This window comes from Rhinichthys klamathensis, unplaced genomic scaffold, assembly GCF_029890125.1.
Source record: "Rhinichthys klamathensis goyatoka isolate OS25496 unplaced genomic scaffold, OSU_Roscu_1.1 h1tg000004l_1, whole genome shotgun sequence".
In the NCBI taxonomy this organism is placed as follows: domain Eukaryota; kingdom Metazoa; phylum Chordata; class Actinopteri; order Cypriniformes; family Leuciscidae; genus Rhinichthys; species Rhinichthys klamathensis.
In genome coordinates, this window is record NW_026606557.1 from 924,165 (window position 1) to 944,101 (window position 19,937).

General features: G+C 38.8%; 1 protein-coding gene across 4 annotated transcripts in view; it reads right to left on the reverse strand.

Annotated features, from left to right (window-relative positions):
- Positions 1 to 1,952: 1,952 nt before the first annotated feature.
- The window catches only part of LOC130085133 (NACHT, LRR and PYD domains-containing protein 3-like), a 47,451-nt gene continuing 29,466 nt past the window's right edge, over positions 1,953 to 19,937 (reverse strand). For all 4 annotated transcript variants that reach the window (XM_056250738.1, XM_056250720.1, XM_056250730.1 and 1 more), the window contains 3 exons: positions 4,352 to 4,483; positions 2,600 to 2,643; positions 1,953 to 2,516 (listed from right to left, as the gene is read on the reverse strand). In XM_056250738.1, coding sequence (XP_056106713.1) covers positions 1,990 to 2,516; positions 2,600 to 2,643; positions 4,352 to 4,483 — 703 coding nt within the window. In that variant the 3' untranslated portion in view covers positions 1,953 to 1,989. The remainder of the gene's footprint in view (positions 2,517 to 2,599; positions 2,644 to 4,351; positions 4,484 to 19,937) is intronic.

Here is a 19,937-nt window from a genome sequence, read left to right on the forward strand (position 1 = left end):
CTGTCTGAGTACTAGGCACTATTATGCAGTGTGCAGGACCTCTGACTTACTATGTGCAAGTAGGCCATCGACAAAGTGGATATCGATCACATGCTACCATCAAGGTTTTCATAAGAGCAGGCAGAAGGAATCAGTTATGACATCTTTGATTGCTTGCCAGTTGGTGGAATGCAGAGAGCTGGAACGTCTGACTCAGAAGGTCTGATCAAATTCAGGAAGTAAACAGAACGTTGCAATTTGTTGGTCACTTTAAAATAATGCATGTGTTTTAGGCTAGACCATATTAAGTTTGGTGTGGTATATTGGTGCAACTGTGTTTACATGTATTACAGTATTTTCATTGTGTGCATGCGCCAAGTTGTATCAGCGTCAACCCCATTTGTCTTAACTAGTGCTGGGCAACGATTAAAAAATTTAATCGTGATTAATCGCATGATTTTCTTGCGATTAATCGCATTGTTACGCGCAAAATTGAATAATGAATTCTAGTAGTGTATTGCGCACTTTTGATTTAAATGTACTGCTACAAAAGTGCAATAACATGTGGTTTGCAAAAACTTTAAACAAATAAGGTGCTTTTATACCAGCAGTATTCCCTTTACACAGTATCAATAAAATATTTCTTGTAAATCTCAACTTAAACATTAATGTAATCAAATCAAATATTTAAACAAAGCTATTTGCCACTGCCAGGGCATTACCTTTTATCTAGCTTGTTAAAACGAGTCCAGTTTTCTTTTCTTTTTTTTTTTCTGAACAGGTATCTTGTATCAGGGAGCAGCAGAAACAGTCTATGTAGTCAAAGGGTCATGATCACTACTACAGATATAAGTCGACCAACGTTACTTCTCTGATAGCAGCTTAGGTTTGGTCATGGCATGCCATGGTTTCCCACGTAAGATTACATTAAACAGAGGTAAAAGCCCAATTTATACTTCTGCATCGAACTCACGCCGTAGCTGTGTAGCGCGCGTACCCTGACGTGCATCTCTCCAAAAATGTAACGTCAATTCTACGCGTACCGCAAGCGCTGTGATTGCTAGAACCGCTCCCCGGGTTTCACACTCTCCCTCATGTGTAATTGCGCGTCAACGCGGACAACGACGCAGATATATAAATGAAAACCAACGCGTTGTCTATAGCGTAGAGGCTCCGGCGTAGGTCCGACACAGAATTATAAATCAGCCGAAAAGAGTGAGGTGAAGTGGTCGAGCACAGGTGCAGCGACAAGCGGGCGCGTTCCTGTGAAACTGTTGCAGTCATGCTCGCCTCACGCACGCGCCCGCGCGTTGCCGAAGTTGAATTGTCTAACTTTTTTGTACACGACGCGCAGCACAAATCATTGGAAGAGAGATCTGATCCTCGGCTCGCTGTTTGTGAGTTTCCAGAATCTAAATAGTTATCAGGACATCAACAGGAGGGAATTCACATGGCAGAGCATCCCCGCTAAACTAAACGCAGGCCTATCAGGTAAAGTTATGTATAATTTTAATTTAAGTTAAAAAGGCTACAGCTGCGTAGCGCACAGAAGCCGGTGCCATGGTTACTATCCATAGAGCGCCTGTCATTCACTCACGGAGCGCTGTCTCCCTTTCTGTTCACCTGAGAGAACCTGCCAAAGCCTCTCCACTGCTTGTTTGGGTGGGTTATTTGCTGGCTGACCAACATCCCACCCCTCCTGTGATCATGGTTTGACTGTAGGCCTATGTGTATTCAGAGCCAGTGAGCAACGGACTTTCAAAATAATAATAAAAAAAACCTCTGCGTTAACGCGCGATAAAAAAATTGTCAGCATTAATTAATAAATGCGTTAACGCGATAATAACGCGTTAACTTGCCCAGCACTAGTCTTAACCCATGATTTTGTGTGTGTGTCTGTGTGTGTGTGTGAGGGACAGTGTTGTTTAATGTGTCACAGAGACACTGAAGAGTTTGAAAAAGCTCCAAATCCAGCACAGAGGTATTCAGTGAATGCGTCTAAGTGTGGGTTTAATGTGACAGAAACACTGAAGAGTTGGAAAAAAGTCTAAATCCAGCATAGAGGGGTTCAGTGAATGTAGTGTGTAATGTGTGTAAGTGTATGAGTGTGTGTGTGTCAGAGACGCTGTAGAAGGACAAAGTGCCGGCCAACACGTCCAGATACACTCCTACTCTCTTACAGGATCCTGAACCAGCAGAAACAGCAGTGGAGTTACTATTGTGAAGGACAGAGAATCTGTCATCAGAGCATCTCAGACTCCAGGACATCTCATTCAGTCCAAACTGACAGTCAGCACTCCATCCTTTCCTCCTGATTCCTTTATATGACACGGATATATACATATTTCTACTCCATTCAGCCTCCCAGTAACAGCGTCCAGTCAGACTCTCTCCACACAGAACCTGATGATGATCAAATCTCTCTGGATGATCAGGATACGACTGCTGCTTATTCACAAACGTCACCTTTCTGTTCTCCTCAGACAGAACGAGATGAGTGTTTGCTGTGTTTGGATCCAGTGTGAGATCAACGGCGTCTGAACACAAGAACACACATTAGAAGAGAAACATTTACAACAACAAAACAACAAATACTAAAACTGTGTCTTTGAGGACTTACATTTGGGTAATCTTGAAATCATGATCTCTGCTCTGTGATTTCCACTAGAAAAAACAACACACACACACAGAGAGAGAGAGAGAGAGAGAGAGAGAGAGAGAGAGAGAGAGAGAGAGAGAGAGAGAGAGAGAGAGAGAGTCTGTTATGTATCCAGTTTCTCATATTGTGAACATTAACTTTATCTCTTTCTTTCTTTCTTACTTTTATTTATAGTTCTTTTGTATAGGGTTAATTTTGTATTACTGTGTCACTGACTTTGTCAGATAAAGGGTACTCAACAAAAGTCTTTTGTTCATCTTCGGAACACAAATTAAGATCTTTTAAATAAAGTCTGAGAGCTTTCTGTCCCTCCATTGACAGTCTATGCAACTACCACTTTCAATCCCCATAAAGGTAGTAAAGACATCATTAAAGTAATCCATGTAATTCCAGTTGTTTTACCCTCAATTTTATGAAGGGATGCGAGTGCTTTGCACAAAAAAAAAATGTTTAGAAAATATAAACGTGCGTTCACGCAACGTCTGCTCTCACGTCAACACAACACGCATGAGTCAGGGTGCTCTCGTGAACACTTTGGAGATTCATATTTTGTAAATAAAGTGGTAAATTATGTTTTGCGCAAATATGCACTTGCTTCGCTTGGGTTTATGTCACATGGATTACTTTCATGATGTTTTTACTAGCTTTCTCGGGCTTGAAAGTGATAAATTCAGCTTTGATCACACAAATAAATAACATTTTACAATATATTACAATAGAAAATGTTTATTTTAAAATATAATACAAATATAATTTGTAATATACTGTATATATTTACAATATGACTGTTTTTCTTGTATTTTTGATCAAATAAAGTCATCAGCCTCGGTTAGCAAAAGAGACTTTTAGAAAAAAACATTAAAAAAAAAAGTTTTTTAAACTTTTAGTCAGAAGTAGGACAAGTGATTTAAATAATGGATGGATGTTCTGCCATCTCTCTCTCAGTGAAATCATTCTAAAACACATCAGAAAATAAACTGTAACTACTTACCACACAAAGATGACTGATTTCTCTTTAGAAAGCTTGAACTGTTTTCTTTTAAATTAAATTATTAATATCAAAAACAAATATTCTCGGTTTATGTAATCCGTATGAAACCAACTAAAGGTACAGTTTCTCACGTCTCTGCTTACTATCCATAATGTGACCACACCCACGCGCTGCTCAGCATTCACAGGCTAATCGTTCACGTGTAAACGATAACCTGTTAACGAGTTGTACTGCTTGTCCATTTCATACATAAGTAGATAGACACTGTCTTGTTTATGTCACATCATATTCTCTTCTTGTACACTTGTAAATTTTAGCTCAGCTGTGATATGAAAACACTGTAAGTCATGTACATTACTTTACAATAAATTTCTGTTTGTTGTAAATTCCTGTTAATCTGAAAGCTCATCCAATCATCATAGAGAAGGTGAGCTCCCATACGGGACACAAAATATATAATTTAAAGCTCAATATCGAAAGAACATTCAGATTCAGGCCGTTGTTGTTATTTCTTTTTTTCAATGTAAATAACATTCATAATCCTCTCATAGACCCACAGTGAAGCACAACATTTTACTTTCATATAAAAAAAAAAAATTAAGTTGTCTCTAATAAATCTTTTTTTTCTGAGAACTAAAGAAGCATCTTTTGACAACCACAACTCCAATGACAAATTCTCTCTCACACACAGGAGACAGAATGATAGGTCCTGCTCAACATACTTGAGTTTGTCCAGAGTCCCGGGTCCTGAGTGATTGTAGATCAGGTCCAGCTCTCTCAGGTGTGAAGGGCTTGAACTCAGAGCTGATGCCAGAGCAGCACAACCTTCCTCTGTCACCATACAGCCAGATAACCTACAACAACAAGTGTTCATGTTATTATGCTTCCTTTTTAGAGATATAAAATATACAATACACCAAGGGTGCAAACCATACGGCCCATAGAATGCAAATGGCCCGCCTGATCATTCCAGTCATCTCAAAGTCCAAGTAACTGAAAACTAATAGAGTTGCAGAATTGCCATGTCAAGCCATGTAACCTTTTCAGATACACACCGGCTATGACTCATGATTAATCATGCCACTCATGTTAATGTTAATGTACATACTAACTTAAACCACTGTTGCAAGATACATATAGACATTTTCTCAGCAACAAGTTTGCTATTTTGTTTATTTGACAGCTTGAAAATGTATTCGCCACATATAAGGAAATAAGGTAATAGACATCACTCTGTTTCTATATCACAATAGTTTTTGATTTGTCATTATTTTCACATTGTGCATCTGCTATTGTCTTTAAAATACAAATTTCCTTAAAACAGAGAATGAAGTAGCCTACACTGTAAACATTTTTTATTGAAAAATATTGGGATGGTGATGGCGCAGTGGATAAGACACATGCCTTTGGTGTGAGACACCCGGGTTCGAATCCACTGTGAGACACCAATGTGTCCCTGAGCAAGACACTTAACCCCTAATTGCTCCAGAGGCGTGCGACCTCTGAAATATAGCAATTGTAAGTCGCTTTGGATAAAAGCGTCAGCTAAATGAATAAATGTAAATGTAATATCCCCCGATGCAAAAATATGCATTGTACTAATCATAGCTTAAGGTCTTCACTTTCACTTCACTTATTATACTGTTGGCTGAACAAGTCCTACTTCCAAAAAAAAAAAATGCGCCTGAGGAAAACAGTTGGTATGTGGACCACAGTGCCGTTATATTGCAGTTGGCGTCGGCCTCTTGCGGGGCTTATTTCCTTTTAATATCAAACATGTCAAGCTCGTGATTTTCTTATTAATCCATTCATTCTTTTTTAGCGCTTGTGTCAGTAACTTTAAGCAGTCCTGAAAGCTGTATAAATGTACATACCATGGAGACTTCCGGCATGCAATACTCATTTTTCTCTCATGTCCACCACAATTACTCTTGTATTGATTACTTTTTCTTAGACAATAAATTATTGTCTAAAGTGAGGGCCTGCCCTGTTCATATGGCAGCATTCTTATGATCCATTTTAACCCGTATGATCACGTCGACCTCTAATTCCTGACATCGTTGAAAGTGGCACATGCTCTGGCCACATTCAAGGTGTAGTCTGGAAAGATGGCTATTGGCTCACCTTTATATTGAAGTGAACCTTGTTCTCGGCCTCGGCTGAGAACTTCAGCGCAGTCCTGGTAATAGTGGAGTAAAAAAAACAATCACCCGGGGCTTTCCGTTATGCTTTTTAGGTATTAGGCCTGTGTGTGAACGGTCGATAAGGATGTCTTTCTCTAGGTTAAAAACTTCTAGCTTCTAACAGCAGCTTAGAGACAGCAACAGTTGAGCTCAAACCAGTCTCCTCTGGAATCCCCGCAATGCGTACTTTACATCTCCGCATCCTTCCTTCCAAATCGTCATTTTTTTACCTTCATGTTAGCCAGCTCTGTTTTAAGTTCTGCAACTGTCGACTGCAATGAAGTGATCACGTCCGACCATGTTGATAATCCTTCCTCCACATCACTGATAGCGGCCATCATGTTATCCATTTCAGAACGGATAGTCGCAATTTAGCAATTTCCGATTTGACTTATTTTATGTCTTCAGAAAGAACATTTTGAAGTTCCGCCCTGATAACGACTGAGATATCCTCTCTCAGAGAAGCTAGAATATCTGCTTTCAAATCCTCCGTGTCCGTCGCCTTAGCTGCGAAATGGGAGGCAAGTCGCCAGATGCAGTAGAGGCTTGCGTAGATGTGTTCGCAGGGCCGCTGTATTTATATTTACCCAGCTTAGACCCCATTTAATTGACCAACACCTCATTTCATTGTATGCTCACTAGTGTCCCAAGTATGTTTTTCTAACACAACTGCAAATTAGAACTGAATGGGTGAATGCACACAAACTCACAGGCTCGAAATGCCTGAGCCTGGAAAACACCCAGTTGCCTAACACAGATGTCAATCAATCAAGCATTATACAAAAAAAGAGAGATTTGATTTATTTTAGGATTTGAGATGTTAATGTTTGTAATTATATTAAAATCAATTAAACAAAATACTTTAATAAATATATTTGTAACTGGGGGGCCTATTCATCATAGTAGGCGGGCCTATGCCCGTCAGGCCCGTCCGTTGGCTGCGCCCATTTGTTACATATTAGAGGTCGACCGATAGTGGATTTTACTGATACCAATAACTAGGTTTGACCATACTGGCTGATAAACGATTAATCAACCAATATTTTTTAAAATGGATACTGGATAAAAAACAAACATAACATTGCAAGTAAAACAGTGCGCAACTGAAATGTGCTAAATTAATAAATATCTAAATATGAATATAATATAATAAAATGAGAAGTTATACAGAACTTTATTTAAACTTTAAAACATTATAGGTCAAATGTGTGCTTCTTTAGCTATAAACTACAAACATACGCAAATTTCGGTAGATGGTAACAATTGCAACATTAAACATTTGGGTAAGGTTTGCTTGTTTTTGTCACATTGTTTTAACCATTTGAGGTACTACTAATGTTAGTCCTCTCCACCACAATGGCAAACATACTGCTGTTCTTACTCTTCTAATGCAGCATCTAATCAACAAATTACTTTATAATGATATGGCAATATGTACTTCAGTGTTCTGTATTCATACCGTTTCGATGTCGGTGTTTTAAATGTGCGTAGTGTCAGCGCTCTCCGTGCAGCACGCAGTCTCACGTGTTAAAATAAACAATTCGAGTCGCCAGTGATAGTTTTTATTTTACCTTTAGAGGCCGCTCTCGCTCTGTATAATGACATCAGTCCCTTCTCAGAGCTCTCGTACTGTGCAATGATAGCGCACACTTCTCAGCCGCTCCAGCAACGGATGCAACCCGTGAAAACTATGGGTACCGCATTGTGGGGAATTGCAAATAATGCTTTTATGCTGATGAACTGAGTAGGGGTGTGATGAGACACTTATCTCATGAGAAAAACGATACATGAAATTGGGTTCACGAGAACGAGACGAGATTATTGAACAATATTTTATAGAAATCCTCAATGACACAATTCATGATTGGAAAAATAGTCTGCAGGTGCATTTTGAAATGTTTTAACTAATAATCTTGTAATGAATGTCATTTCAGTTCTAATATATGAGTATGAATTATCAAATGCATTGAAAGACAACAGTATACAAGCACTGTAAAAGGTTTTGCCACATACTCAACTGACTGGTTCCCTTTCAAGGGAACTCGAGCTGCGTTGAGACGCGGTGGTTGCATCGTGAAGCACGTGTAAAATCAGTCCAATGGAAAGACGGGACGTCATAGGTGACGTCATAGACCAGGAAACTATAAAGCACCCCTGAAATCAGACCGCGACAGCTTCTGTGCCATCAGGAAGCGCTCTCTGTATATCTGTCCTTGTCATATTTATTGTTGTCTGTCAAGCTCAATATATATATATATCCCGGGGAGTGGAGACTTCACTCCGAGGTGGTGGAGCTCCTTTGGGAGAAGTTTGGTCAAGCTCAAGTCGACCTTTTCGCATCATCAGATTCAACCCATTGTCCCATGTGGTTCTCCCTTACGCACCCAGCTCCTCTCGGACTGGATGCAATGGTGCAGGTGTGGCCGAGGCCGCACCTGTACGCTTTCTCCCCGATATCCATGCTTCCGGGGGTTCTGGAGAGGGTTCGCCCGGGAAGGGGCCCGTCTGCTACTAGTAGCCCCTTAATGGCCGACCCGAGTTTGGTTCTAGGACTTAGTGTCCCTTCTAGACGGCTCTCCCCTGGAGATTCCGGTCAGGAGGGACCTACTGTCCCAAGCAGGGGGCACGATATTTCACCCTCATCTGGAGTTGTGGAAACTGTGGGCCTGGCCTCTGAGGGGGCCCGGCTCATAGAATCCGGTCTCTCGACTGAGGTCATTGAGACTATTCTCCAATACAGAGCACCTTCCACAAGAAAACTATATGCATTGAAATGGAAATTATTCTCCACCTGGTGTGGTGAACGTCACCTAGATCCTGTTATCTGCCCTGTTGGTACAGTTCTTGATTTCTTGCAAGACCGTTTCTCTGCTGGATTATCCCCTTCTACCTTAAAGGTATAAGTGGCGGCTATATCGGCCTACCACACCCCTCTGAGGGGCACTTCTCTTGGGAGAGATTCTCTGATTATGCGTTTTCTCAGTGGTACATTGAGGTTGAGACCTGCAATGCACTCTAGAGCACCGGCTTGTGATTTGGCCATTGTACTTGAGGGTCTGGCTTTGGCTCCCTTCGAACCCATCGAAGAGGTTTCAGAAAAGTTCCCCACTTTAACCCTCTGGGGTCGGCAATCACGCCGGCGTGATCTGTTCGCTTTTTTTCTTATCAGTGCAAAAGAGACTCAAAATACTGTTGATTTTGATCGTACATATAAGTGTTATACATCAATCGATCCTATTAAGTGTCTATTTTTTTTGTGGATACTCACAATAAAAACAAAGTGTTGTGCTTTTCGCCATATAAAGAAAAACAAACATGATGCGAGTTCTGCATTCTCTCTGTCAGTGAAGTCCATTCTGAAACGCGTACGAAAAATGAACTGTAACTAAGTCAATACTTGTCACAGAGATACGAGACATGTGTCTTTTAAAAGCTTGTATTCTCTTCTTTTAAATGAAGTAATTTATTAAAAAAAGAAATATTTCCAGTTTATGTAATTCGTTTGAAACCAAGGAGAGGTACAGTTTTTTTCGCCCCCAGAGCTTTTCACATGGTAAATAGGTGATCTAACGTTATGCATCGCACATGCCCAGCGATCAATGGCATAAAAACACGAAGTTTCTCCATCAGATTCACTGATAGTTCATTGCGTTTTAAGGATGGCAATCTACTCCTTCAGATGATTCTGGACAGCGATGAAGAATTCACCTTTTCCTCAGAGGAAGATTGTGTTGTGTGACTGTTCAAGCCTCTGTCTTTAGATCAGTGTGTTTACTAATGTGCTTTTTGTCCTTTGTTGTGTGTCTTTGGATTATGTTGTGTTGTAAATAAATCCAAACAATCTAAAAGACATTCTTTCTTAAATCTCCTCATTCTTTGTGCAAGGCTCCTCATAATGATATGGCCTGATAGCACACCTAATAGGGCCATTAGGGGAGGTTCTTTGTCTTTCTCAGGTGTGAAATGCCATACATATTAATGAGAGATCATGCCTCCTCGCATAAAGCTTTCTCAAAAAAAAAACACGTCATACAAATTCTAATAGACTTTATTGACTTATCTGAATGAGTAGTCAGGATGATTCTCACATAGTTTTGGAGCAAATATTCTAGGCTATGTGATACAATTTTTAAAAGTCTTGTGAAGAAATAATCAATATGTGTTTTGTGGCCTTATTTGAGAAACTTTAATTTTTTTGTTTTTTTCAAAAACCATGCATACACAATATTCTCTCAAAAATACAAATATGTACATACATGTTGCTCACATATTATGGTAGCCCTGTGTGTGCTAAATAGAGTGTAATTACACATGTGCCATTAATATGTTTATAAGCAACTGAAAAAAGCACAAATGTCAGGGCATGTCTAAACATATCAAGGACCCCAAAAACACCTTAGACCCCAGAGGGTTAAAAACTTTATTTCTTCTCGCTATTTCGTCTATTAAGAGAATTGGAGATTTGCAAGCGCTGTCGGTTGCTCCTTCATGCCTGGAATTTGCACCTGGTATGGTGAAGGCATTTCTTTACCCGCACCTGGTATGGTGAAGGCATTTCTTTACCCTAGACGAGGTTACATTCCTAAGGTCCCAGCTAATGTTGCGGGCCCAATAGCATTGCAGGCCTTTTATCCTCCACTTTTTAATACCCCAGATCAGGAAGAACTTAATCTGTTATGTCCAGTTCGGGCATTGGATGCTTACGTTCATAGAGCTGCCCTGTGGCCGGCGTAAATCTGAGCAGTTATTTGTCTGCTTTGGGTCACTCAAGAAGGGTTGCCCTGCATCTAAACAGGTAATGAGCAAGTGGATAGTTGAGGCTCTCTCATTGGCTTATGAAGCGGCCGGACAGCCTTCACCTATGGCTGTGCGGTCCCATTCTACGAGGAGTATGGCTGCCTCTATGGCTTTAATTTCGGGTGTTTCCCTTCATGATGTTTGAAATGCGGCAGGCTGGTCCTCACCGCATGCATTTGTCAGGTTTTATGACCTAGACCTCTCCACTCCTGGGGCTAGGTATGGTCCTCACTGCAGAACACGAAATCGAGTTTTACATATACCTAAACCTACCCATCTCCGCCCCCTGATCCCTAACCCCACCCATAATCGTACCCAACTCCACCACCTGATCCCTAACCCCACCCCTAATCCTACCCATCTCCACCCCTTAGATCTGGATCCAACTCCGCCCCCTGGATCTCGTGTACTGCAATGAGGTGCTACTGAGGTTGCTTGCTTCTTAGTGTGCGCAAGGACTTCACACAGACGGGCATTTGTAACTATGGCGTAGTGGGTATGGGGTTCCCACCGCGTCTCAACGCAGCTTGAGTTCCCTTGAAAGGGAACGTCTCAGGTTACGTATGTAACCCTGGTTCCCTGAGAGGGAACGAGACGCTGCGTTCTCCTGCCATACTTCCTGCATGCCCTGATCGACTTGCTTCAGGCCTTTCAGAAGCTGTCGCGGTCTGATTTCAGGGGTGCTTTATAGTTTCCATTGGACTGATTTTACATGTGCTTCACGATGCAATCACGCAATCTCAACGCAGCGTCTCGTTCCCTCTCAGGGAACCAGGGTTACATATGTAACCTGAGACGATTTCTTTCCTGTATGATTTTACAGGTTTGATTTTTATAAGTTTGTTGGGTAAGTTAACTTGGATACCCCCAATATTATATATGTTAAATGAATGAAATGGACACTAAATTACGGAAGCCCTGAACCGCAACGTAAAAAAAAAAAAAAAAAATCTGTAAAAAAAAAAAACCCAAAAAAACCCTAGCATTTCGAGATTAAAGTCGAAATATTTAGAGATTAACCCTCTGGGGTCGGCGGTCTCGCCGGCGATACCAGCTCACTTTTTTCCTTATCAGTGCAAAAGAGACTCAAATTACTCTGTTGATTTTGATCTTACATATAAGTGTTACACATCATTCGATCCTGTTAAGTTTGTATTTTTTTTTGTGGAACCTTATAATAAAAACAAAGTGTTGTGCTTTTTGCCTAATAAAGAAAAATAAACATGATGCGCGTACTGCGTTCTCTCTGTCAGTGAAGTCCATTCTGAAACGCGTCCGAAAAATGAACTGTAACTGCAAATACTCAGTCAAACAGGTATACAGGCACACAGGCATGAAGCCTGAATTATCTTCTTTTAAATGAAGTAATTTATATAAAAACAAATTTTCTCATTTTATGTAATCTGTACGAAAAGAGAGAGATGATAGTCGTTCTCGTCTCAGCTCATTAAAGTTAATTTGACCACGCCCACGGAGCGCGCGCTCTATTCAAACACAAATGCTCTGAGGCGATCCACGCCCACATCAGCTGGATAACCCACCGCAAGAGACTCATATTTACGACGCTGGGAGGAATAATACTATCTTAATAATAATCCTGGGAAAAAATTACCTCAGAAGTGCAGGTAGTTTCATTTGGAGGAGCAACGGATCCAGCTGAGGAATAGGTACATTCTTTATTTTCAAGTGCTTTGTTCTAATCGCGATATTAAATAGTGTCTGTAAACAAAAAGACTATTTGAATATGAATCGCATTTTTGTGTGTGAATGAATGAACAGCTTTTACCAAACTATATTCCAATACTGAGATGAGTAAAAATCGACTGAAATATGTTGAAATAAAATATTTTTGTATAAGCAACGTATTAAACTGCAAATTAACATTTATATGTCCTAATCATAAAAACGATGTTACATATGAAAGACAAGATGTCGTTTTTACTGTAAAATACTGCCACATCAAATAAGCTTGTTTGCTAAAATGTTATTATAGTGTTTGTTCGATTGTAGGCTATATTCAAACTAATTAATCCACAACTGTGAAATATGTATGATAAAATGTATACTTTAGTATATACAAAGAAAGATTACATTTGAAATATAGTTACAATTTTAATTGTTGTTGTAATTGTAACCTTTTTATTAAAATAGCAAACATATATGTAGGCTACATATAAATAAATCTTAGGTAAATCTTAAAAGCTCAATATAAGCCTCCTCTTTAAATTATTTGTATTGTGTTTTATTAGTGACACATTTGGGATATATTCCCAAACTTTCTGTAAAAACAGTATGAGAATTAACTGCACAATTACTAGAAATGTTTACATTTGATATTATACAATTTGCAAGCACAATTTGAAAAATAAATAAATAATTGGAACTGTGAACCAATTTGTATTATATATGCCTATATATATATATATATATATATATTGTCATTGCATTCTTGTGGCTCAGTGACACCTGAATGAAAGGCTCATTAGTATGCAGCCCCATTATGCGCTCATTTTGCGGGCCCATTGTCTTCTCAGGTGTGAATCACAGCAGGTCACACCCCTGCGCATATTGCCTTTCCAAACAAACAGTGTCATTTTTAAATTTAAACCAATCTATTGTGTTATGTGAATGATAAGGCAGGATAATTTTCAGATTATTTTGAAGAAAAAACTCTAGGGACAACATCCATTAGTCAAAAGTCTTGTGGACACATATTTAGTATGTGTTTTGTGGCCTTATTTCAGAAACTTTAAGTTTTAGTTTTGTTCAATAACCACGCATAAACAATATTCTCTCAAAAATACAAACATGTACATACATGTTGATAACATATTATGGTAGCCCTGTTTGTGCTAAATAGAGTGTAATTACACCTTTGCCAGTAATTTGTTTATAAGCAACTGGAAAAAGCACAAATGTCAGAGTATGTCAAAACATCTCAAGGACCCCAAAAACACCTTGGACCCCAGAGGGTTAAAGTCGAAACCGCAACGAAAAAAAAAAAAAAAAAAAAAACTGTAAAAAACGGTGGTGGAGGAGAGATTCTCTGATATGATTGTAAAGCGCTTTGAGTGTAGGCCTAGTAGACATATGAAAGCGCTATATAAATGCCTCATTCATTCATAAAGCTGGATATCTCCATCCAGTCTTAAAAGTGTTTTCCGAGTTGGTTTTCCTACAGGCTAAAGTCTATTCCGGCGCAGTATATTTTATAACGTCCTATAATGGTAGCCTAATGCTGGTAGATTGCACCTGTTGAATTTCCTTTTGTTGAAACAAAACACACACACACACACACACACAGCGTGAAACACTCGCTATGCACCATTATGAATTATAAATGGCAATGTGAAACAATGGCAAGCACACACGCAACTTCTACGGAAGACTGTATTCTCGTAGGCTCCACTCGAAATGTTTCGACTTTAATCTCGAAATGTTTCGACTTTAATCTCGAAATGCTTTTTTTTTTTTTTTACACTGCGGTTTCGACTTTAATCTCGAAATGCTAGTTTTTTTTTTTTCAGATTTGTTTTTTTTACAGATTAAAAAATAAATAAAAAAATTTACGTTGCGGTTCAGGGCTTCCGTACTAAATAGACAAATGATTATTATAAAACATTGTACACTAAGCTACACTATTTTAATGTTGCTGTGACTCTGGAAGGGCAGGCTCGGCGGGGCGAGACTTTTGAAGGGCAGTCTCGGCGGGATGAGACACTGGAAGGGTGGTCTCGGCGGGACGAGACTCTGAACGGACTCTGAACTGAACAGACTCTGGTTCAGCAGGCATGACATGAACAGGCTCAGGCTGGTCAGGCATGACGATTCACATCGTTTCCTGATCGAGCCACGACGCTCTCCAGACACCGGATGACGGTCTCCCTCCAGTCCGGTGGTGTCTGGGAGGTCGATAGGCTGGTTAAATGTGACCCCGATCCGGAACAAGGTGCTCAGGCTCACATCATCGAGGGCGCTGGTGATGGCAAGGCTGCAAAAGTAAAAAAGTTTTGGCTCTCCTAAGCCAGGACAATCATTCTGACCCTATCGTCCAATTTTGGGCGGTCCGTTTTTCTGTCACGGTGGGGTGCAGGCAGAAGAAGTTCCGATGCAAAGCGTTTACTTACGACAATATAACTAAAAGGGGTACAGATGGGCAGAAGGTTCACACACACACGATACAAAGTCAAATGGACAAAGACTGACTGGACAGAAGGGAACTAAATACAAACACAGATGAACACTGATTAACAGAACACAGATGATGATGATGTGAATTAACTAAACCCAGGTGATACAGATGAACTGATAATGATGATGACATGTGACATGAAGACAGGCAGACAAGTCCAATGAAAACAAACTAAACAGAACACAACTGTGACACATGTAGGCCTATATACGGTGAAATTTGTGCAAAAGAGAATTAAACAGATATTTTAAATTATCTCATTCATAAACAACAGCAATAAATGTTAAAATTATCATTATCTTTTTGTTGTTAACCTGTTAAGCTTCAAGCCCACTTTTGAAAAATCCCCAGAAATGACATACCCAAACTGAAACAGATACAGTTCATGAATCCTTTGCACTAAAAGCACAAGTATGATCTCATTTGAAAGCTGACACCTGGTTGTTTATTGTAAATGTAGAATTAATTATTGTCATAATGAAAAAAACTATTTTAAATAGCTTCAAAGTTTTGTAAAGTTATTAGAAATGTATTTTTATGATACATCTTCATGAAAATAAAATTGAAGTTGGCCCTGGAGCAATCTAGAAATGCACTGCAGCTAAAGCCACATGTCTGACCATTTTATATTTAAAATCTGAAAATGATAAGTATAAAACTCTGTATTTAGTTAAATGTTTTTCAAGATCATGTCAAATTACTTTATTTTGATTAGACTCTATTAGCAAACAGATGTTTAGTCATCTTCTGAGTCATCTATTCAGTCTATTGTCTCTATTGTTTTGTGGTGCCCCATTCAGTGTCAGTCTCCCCTGCACACATTTACACCTCTCCAGACTGGTTATTATGGCTCTAAATATGCATTTCTTTTGTCTGCATTATAGCTACTAACGACTGGCTATTCACAGGCTATTCATAGGGTTTCAAACCCTAATTTCTTTTATCAAAGTTCTCACTAAATATTTGAAACTGGTATCAAATGCACTGAAACATTTTAGTAAGCATTCCTATTTAGAAAAAAATCATAAAACAATAACTGCTCGTGGCAGGTGCGCCGAGTAGCCCCAGAGTGCAATCTGGACGATGGGGCGGGGCGACACTTTTAGGTGGGGCGACACGTGTCGCTCCGCCCACACCCGATTTTATTGGTTTATAATACAGCAATCTTATTGGCATAGACGCTTGAGGCACGAGCATGCGCATTCCTTAATGTACGAGTTTATGAATTATCTATGACGCTGTTTGGGCGTAGGCTACTATATTAAGTGATAACCATTGCGATTTCAGTAACGATCAATTGGATAATGTTTTGATGAACTTACGAATCAAGTTAGATGAAGTTACTGTCAAAATGTATTCACAATTCACATCGTTTCAAAGCAGCTTTACAAAAAGTCATATTGTAAGCTTTAATATTGAGCAGTTTTATGGCTTGGCGATATCACAAAATATGTTGCTGATAAATAATACACTGTTTGAGATTTAGCCTAGCTATACTATATTAATTTACCCTGCAGATAAGTCAGTGCCACTTTTGGTGGGCAATGAGCATGACTGCATGAAATTACTGGCAGATCAAAGGAGAGATCATTTCTATGTGGGCTGATTTAGACAATATTTTTCCGCATGGCATGCAGAGCTCCTTAATTTTACATCATTCGTTTATGCTTCTTCGTTTTTCCATTAGGATCAGTGAATAAACACAAACTCGGGATTTTACACAAATTATAATAATTCCCTGTATTTCAGTAAAACAAAGGATAAATCCGAAAGTGTGTTTTATTTTATTTTAAAGCAAAACCACGGTGACAAATAAGACAGGCTACCAAATAGCAAGCCCTGGCCATTGGGTTATGTGCGTACAATGGGAATAAAATCCGCGCAGCGCTGCAATGTAAAAAAAAAAAAAAAAAAGAAGTTTTTTTTGTGTGTGTTTTTTTTTCTAAAACAGATGTTATGTTGATCTATAGCAAATATTATAATGTAGGCTATGTGCTCAAGAGCGTATTTAAGCAATTGGCCTACATGTTCATATCACTTCTCTGCTGGGTGTTTTATTTATTTTATTACAATCTATTATAATTGCACAGATTTATAGCAGTGTTTTTTTTATGGTTATGCAGCAAGCCTATATGTGAGTGTTAATATTTGTAACCATTTCTATCCAGTAGCCTATGAACATGAACACGCAATGCGATGGTGGATGAATAAACAATTGGATTTTTAATATACCTGATGTCACAGTCACAGATAGACAGTCGTAGCCTACATAACCGGTTGACACTTATTAGAAAACATGAATCTTTAAAAAATATAACATAGGGCTTTACAGAACCAATAGGCCCTCATATTGTATGAACAGGTAATCAACCAAGAAACGTGTTTGCCATTAAACATTTTATTTGCACTTTGTATCAAATAATGCAAGCATTGGACAATCTCGTTAAAAAATGACAACAAAAAACGGTCATGCTTTAGAATTTAAAATCAGCTGCTTACATTCTTACAGTCAATTATCATCATTTGCGAAAAATCCCGAGTTTGTGCTGATCCACCGATCCTGATAGAAATATGAAGAAGCGAATGACGCACTAATCTAATGTAAAACATCTCCCTGAAGTACAAGTAATAGGGCTGTGCTCAGAATATCGATACAACGATATATCGTCATGAACTCCTGGCGATACGCGTATCGATACAGCAGCTGCCGTATCGATACTTTTGTGCTTTTGAATGTAGCCAATTCAGGGCTCCAATTTCGGCGCGGGATTGCGCATAATTGGAATAATTCCCGCAGTTTATAATGTGGGAAATTCCCGGAAACATTGATTCACTTTAGCATGTAGGTTGTAGTATTAGTAAATTAATCCACACAGATTATAAAATCAAATCAGTCATTTTAAAACTTTCTGTGAGACGCAATTTCACAAACAGCGTGAGTTCAATGCAGTGCTGCGTCTCTCTCTCTCTCGTCTCGGGCAAGCGTCCAGCGCTGCAGCCGGTGAAACTACACGCTCACGGTTAGGAGTCGGGACATGACGGAATATTTACTTGCATAATCGGGCCATCGTGACTAAAGTTTACCATTTACATGTCTTTAAGTCTTACCAGTTTAAACATTCAAACGATTTTAAACTATTCAGTACTTGAGCGCTCTCTGAGAGTTGGTTTTCTCTGCGTGCATACATAGAGTAAAGCCGCCTCACATACAGCTCGCGAGATTATATCGCTTTAACAAACTAAAACACGCAAAATGATGTGAAAAACTTCGTTCTTGGTAAGTATCCTCTAAACACAGTTGGTTATGTCTTAAATAAGCATAAAGGTTTTTAACAGAAACGGCAATTCCCCGGTTGTATGATGAAGTTAAGCGAGATATTCTGCTGTCACTCTCTTTACCCTGAGCATGTCAATAAATTGTTGTTTCTGCATAAAAATTTGAAAATGTAATCATTTAAAATGATTTCAACGTAGAAGAAATGACTTTGTTTGGTGCACATTCCAACACTTAAGACCTGTTAAATACTAGGTGTTTAAAAGAGTTTGAGAAAACTAAGTTAAATTTAAGTTGTTACCGTTTTTGCTTTTATGGAATGTTTTAAGTTTTGTTTAGTCATTGAGCAGTGTAGACATGCTTCAGTGTCACTATAATTGTCATTTCAGTTATTGAGGCAGACTTTAAAAGCAGAAGGAAGAGCCATTCTAAGCTTTTTTATTCATTTAACTCATTGTTTTTCAGTTATCACAACTGTTATAACACTGGTTATTCAATAAGCAGATATTACTGTTACTAAACTCAGCTCAAAAGAAATTTAAATTCCAAATTGATCCATATCGTGATACATATCGTATCGTGGCTTTAGTATCGTGATACGTATCGTATCGTGACATTGTTGGTGATACACAGCCCTAACAAGTAACGTCACCAAGCGTTTGTTTTTAAACAATAACTTAATCTATACTGTGTCTTAACTAAGTATAATAAAGTATTAGCCAATAGATATTAACAAAAATGGGCGGAGCGACACGTGTCGCCCCGCCTAAAAGTGTCGCCCCGCCCCATCGTCCAGACTGCACTCTGGGGTACTACGGTGCGCCTGGGCTCGCTAGCATGTTAGCTTAGCACACCATCAATACACGACCATTTATGAGATTAAAACCATGTTTGTGCTCCAAACTTACTATATAACGCAAGTCTAGTGTTTTAAATATTCTTCTGTGATCTAACTTGGCTTCAGATAAAAAAAAAAATCCGACAGAAAATGTATTATTTAGTGTTCTGAACGATGATGAAATCTATATCGATTAGCATTACATTATAAATATAATCTATTATTATGAAATACCTGGCATGGCTTGAAGAACACAGGTAACTCAAATATCATTGCAATCATGTTTATGGTCTTCAAAACATCTTTATCTGCATGTTACAGCGATCTCTGTCAGCTACTTTCTGTATCTCTCAGTGACGTCCTGGAATGTCACATGACTATGGGTCTTCTTCATGATCCATATATGGACTTTTATTGGACATATAGCGCCCCCATGCTATTGGTATGAATGGAAAACACAGCACATCTCAGTAAGAAGCGATCATAATGATTACATCAACGCATTTGGGTATAAATTCAATAAATATTATTCCTGTCTATAGAAATATGATGTGAATCTATGAGAATATATCAATATTTCTCCACATCTGCACATTGTTGAGCTAAAAGCCCTCAGGGACGTTGTTTTGTGAATCGCTGTCATGACGACAGCACGTCATTTATGAATGGACCAGCTGACGCTCATAATTCATATTAAAGGTATCGACTCATTTTTTCCATTTCATAACTCCTGACACAAATTAAGACATAACTGTCACTATAAGTTTCTCAGAATACAATAGTGGTCAAATACTGAATCTTGAGTCTTATATCTTTTTAATGATGTATAGTTTGTCAAGGTATAACATTAAATCTGATAGTATATTTGAACTAAATAAAAATAAAAAACGCTTCAGTGCGCCGACGCTCTGGAGAAGGTTAAGAGGTTAAAGTTTAATACAAGTTTTATAAGTTTGTTTAGAGTGTGAGGTCATGTTTTATCTTTTATCTCAAGACCTTTCGAATTTATAGCTGGAACAAAACA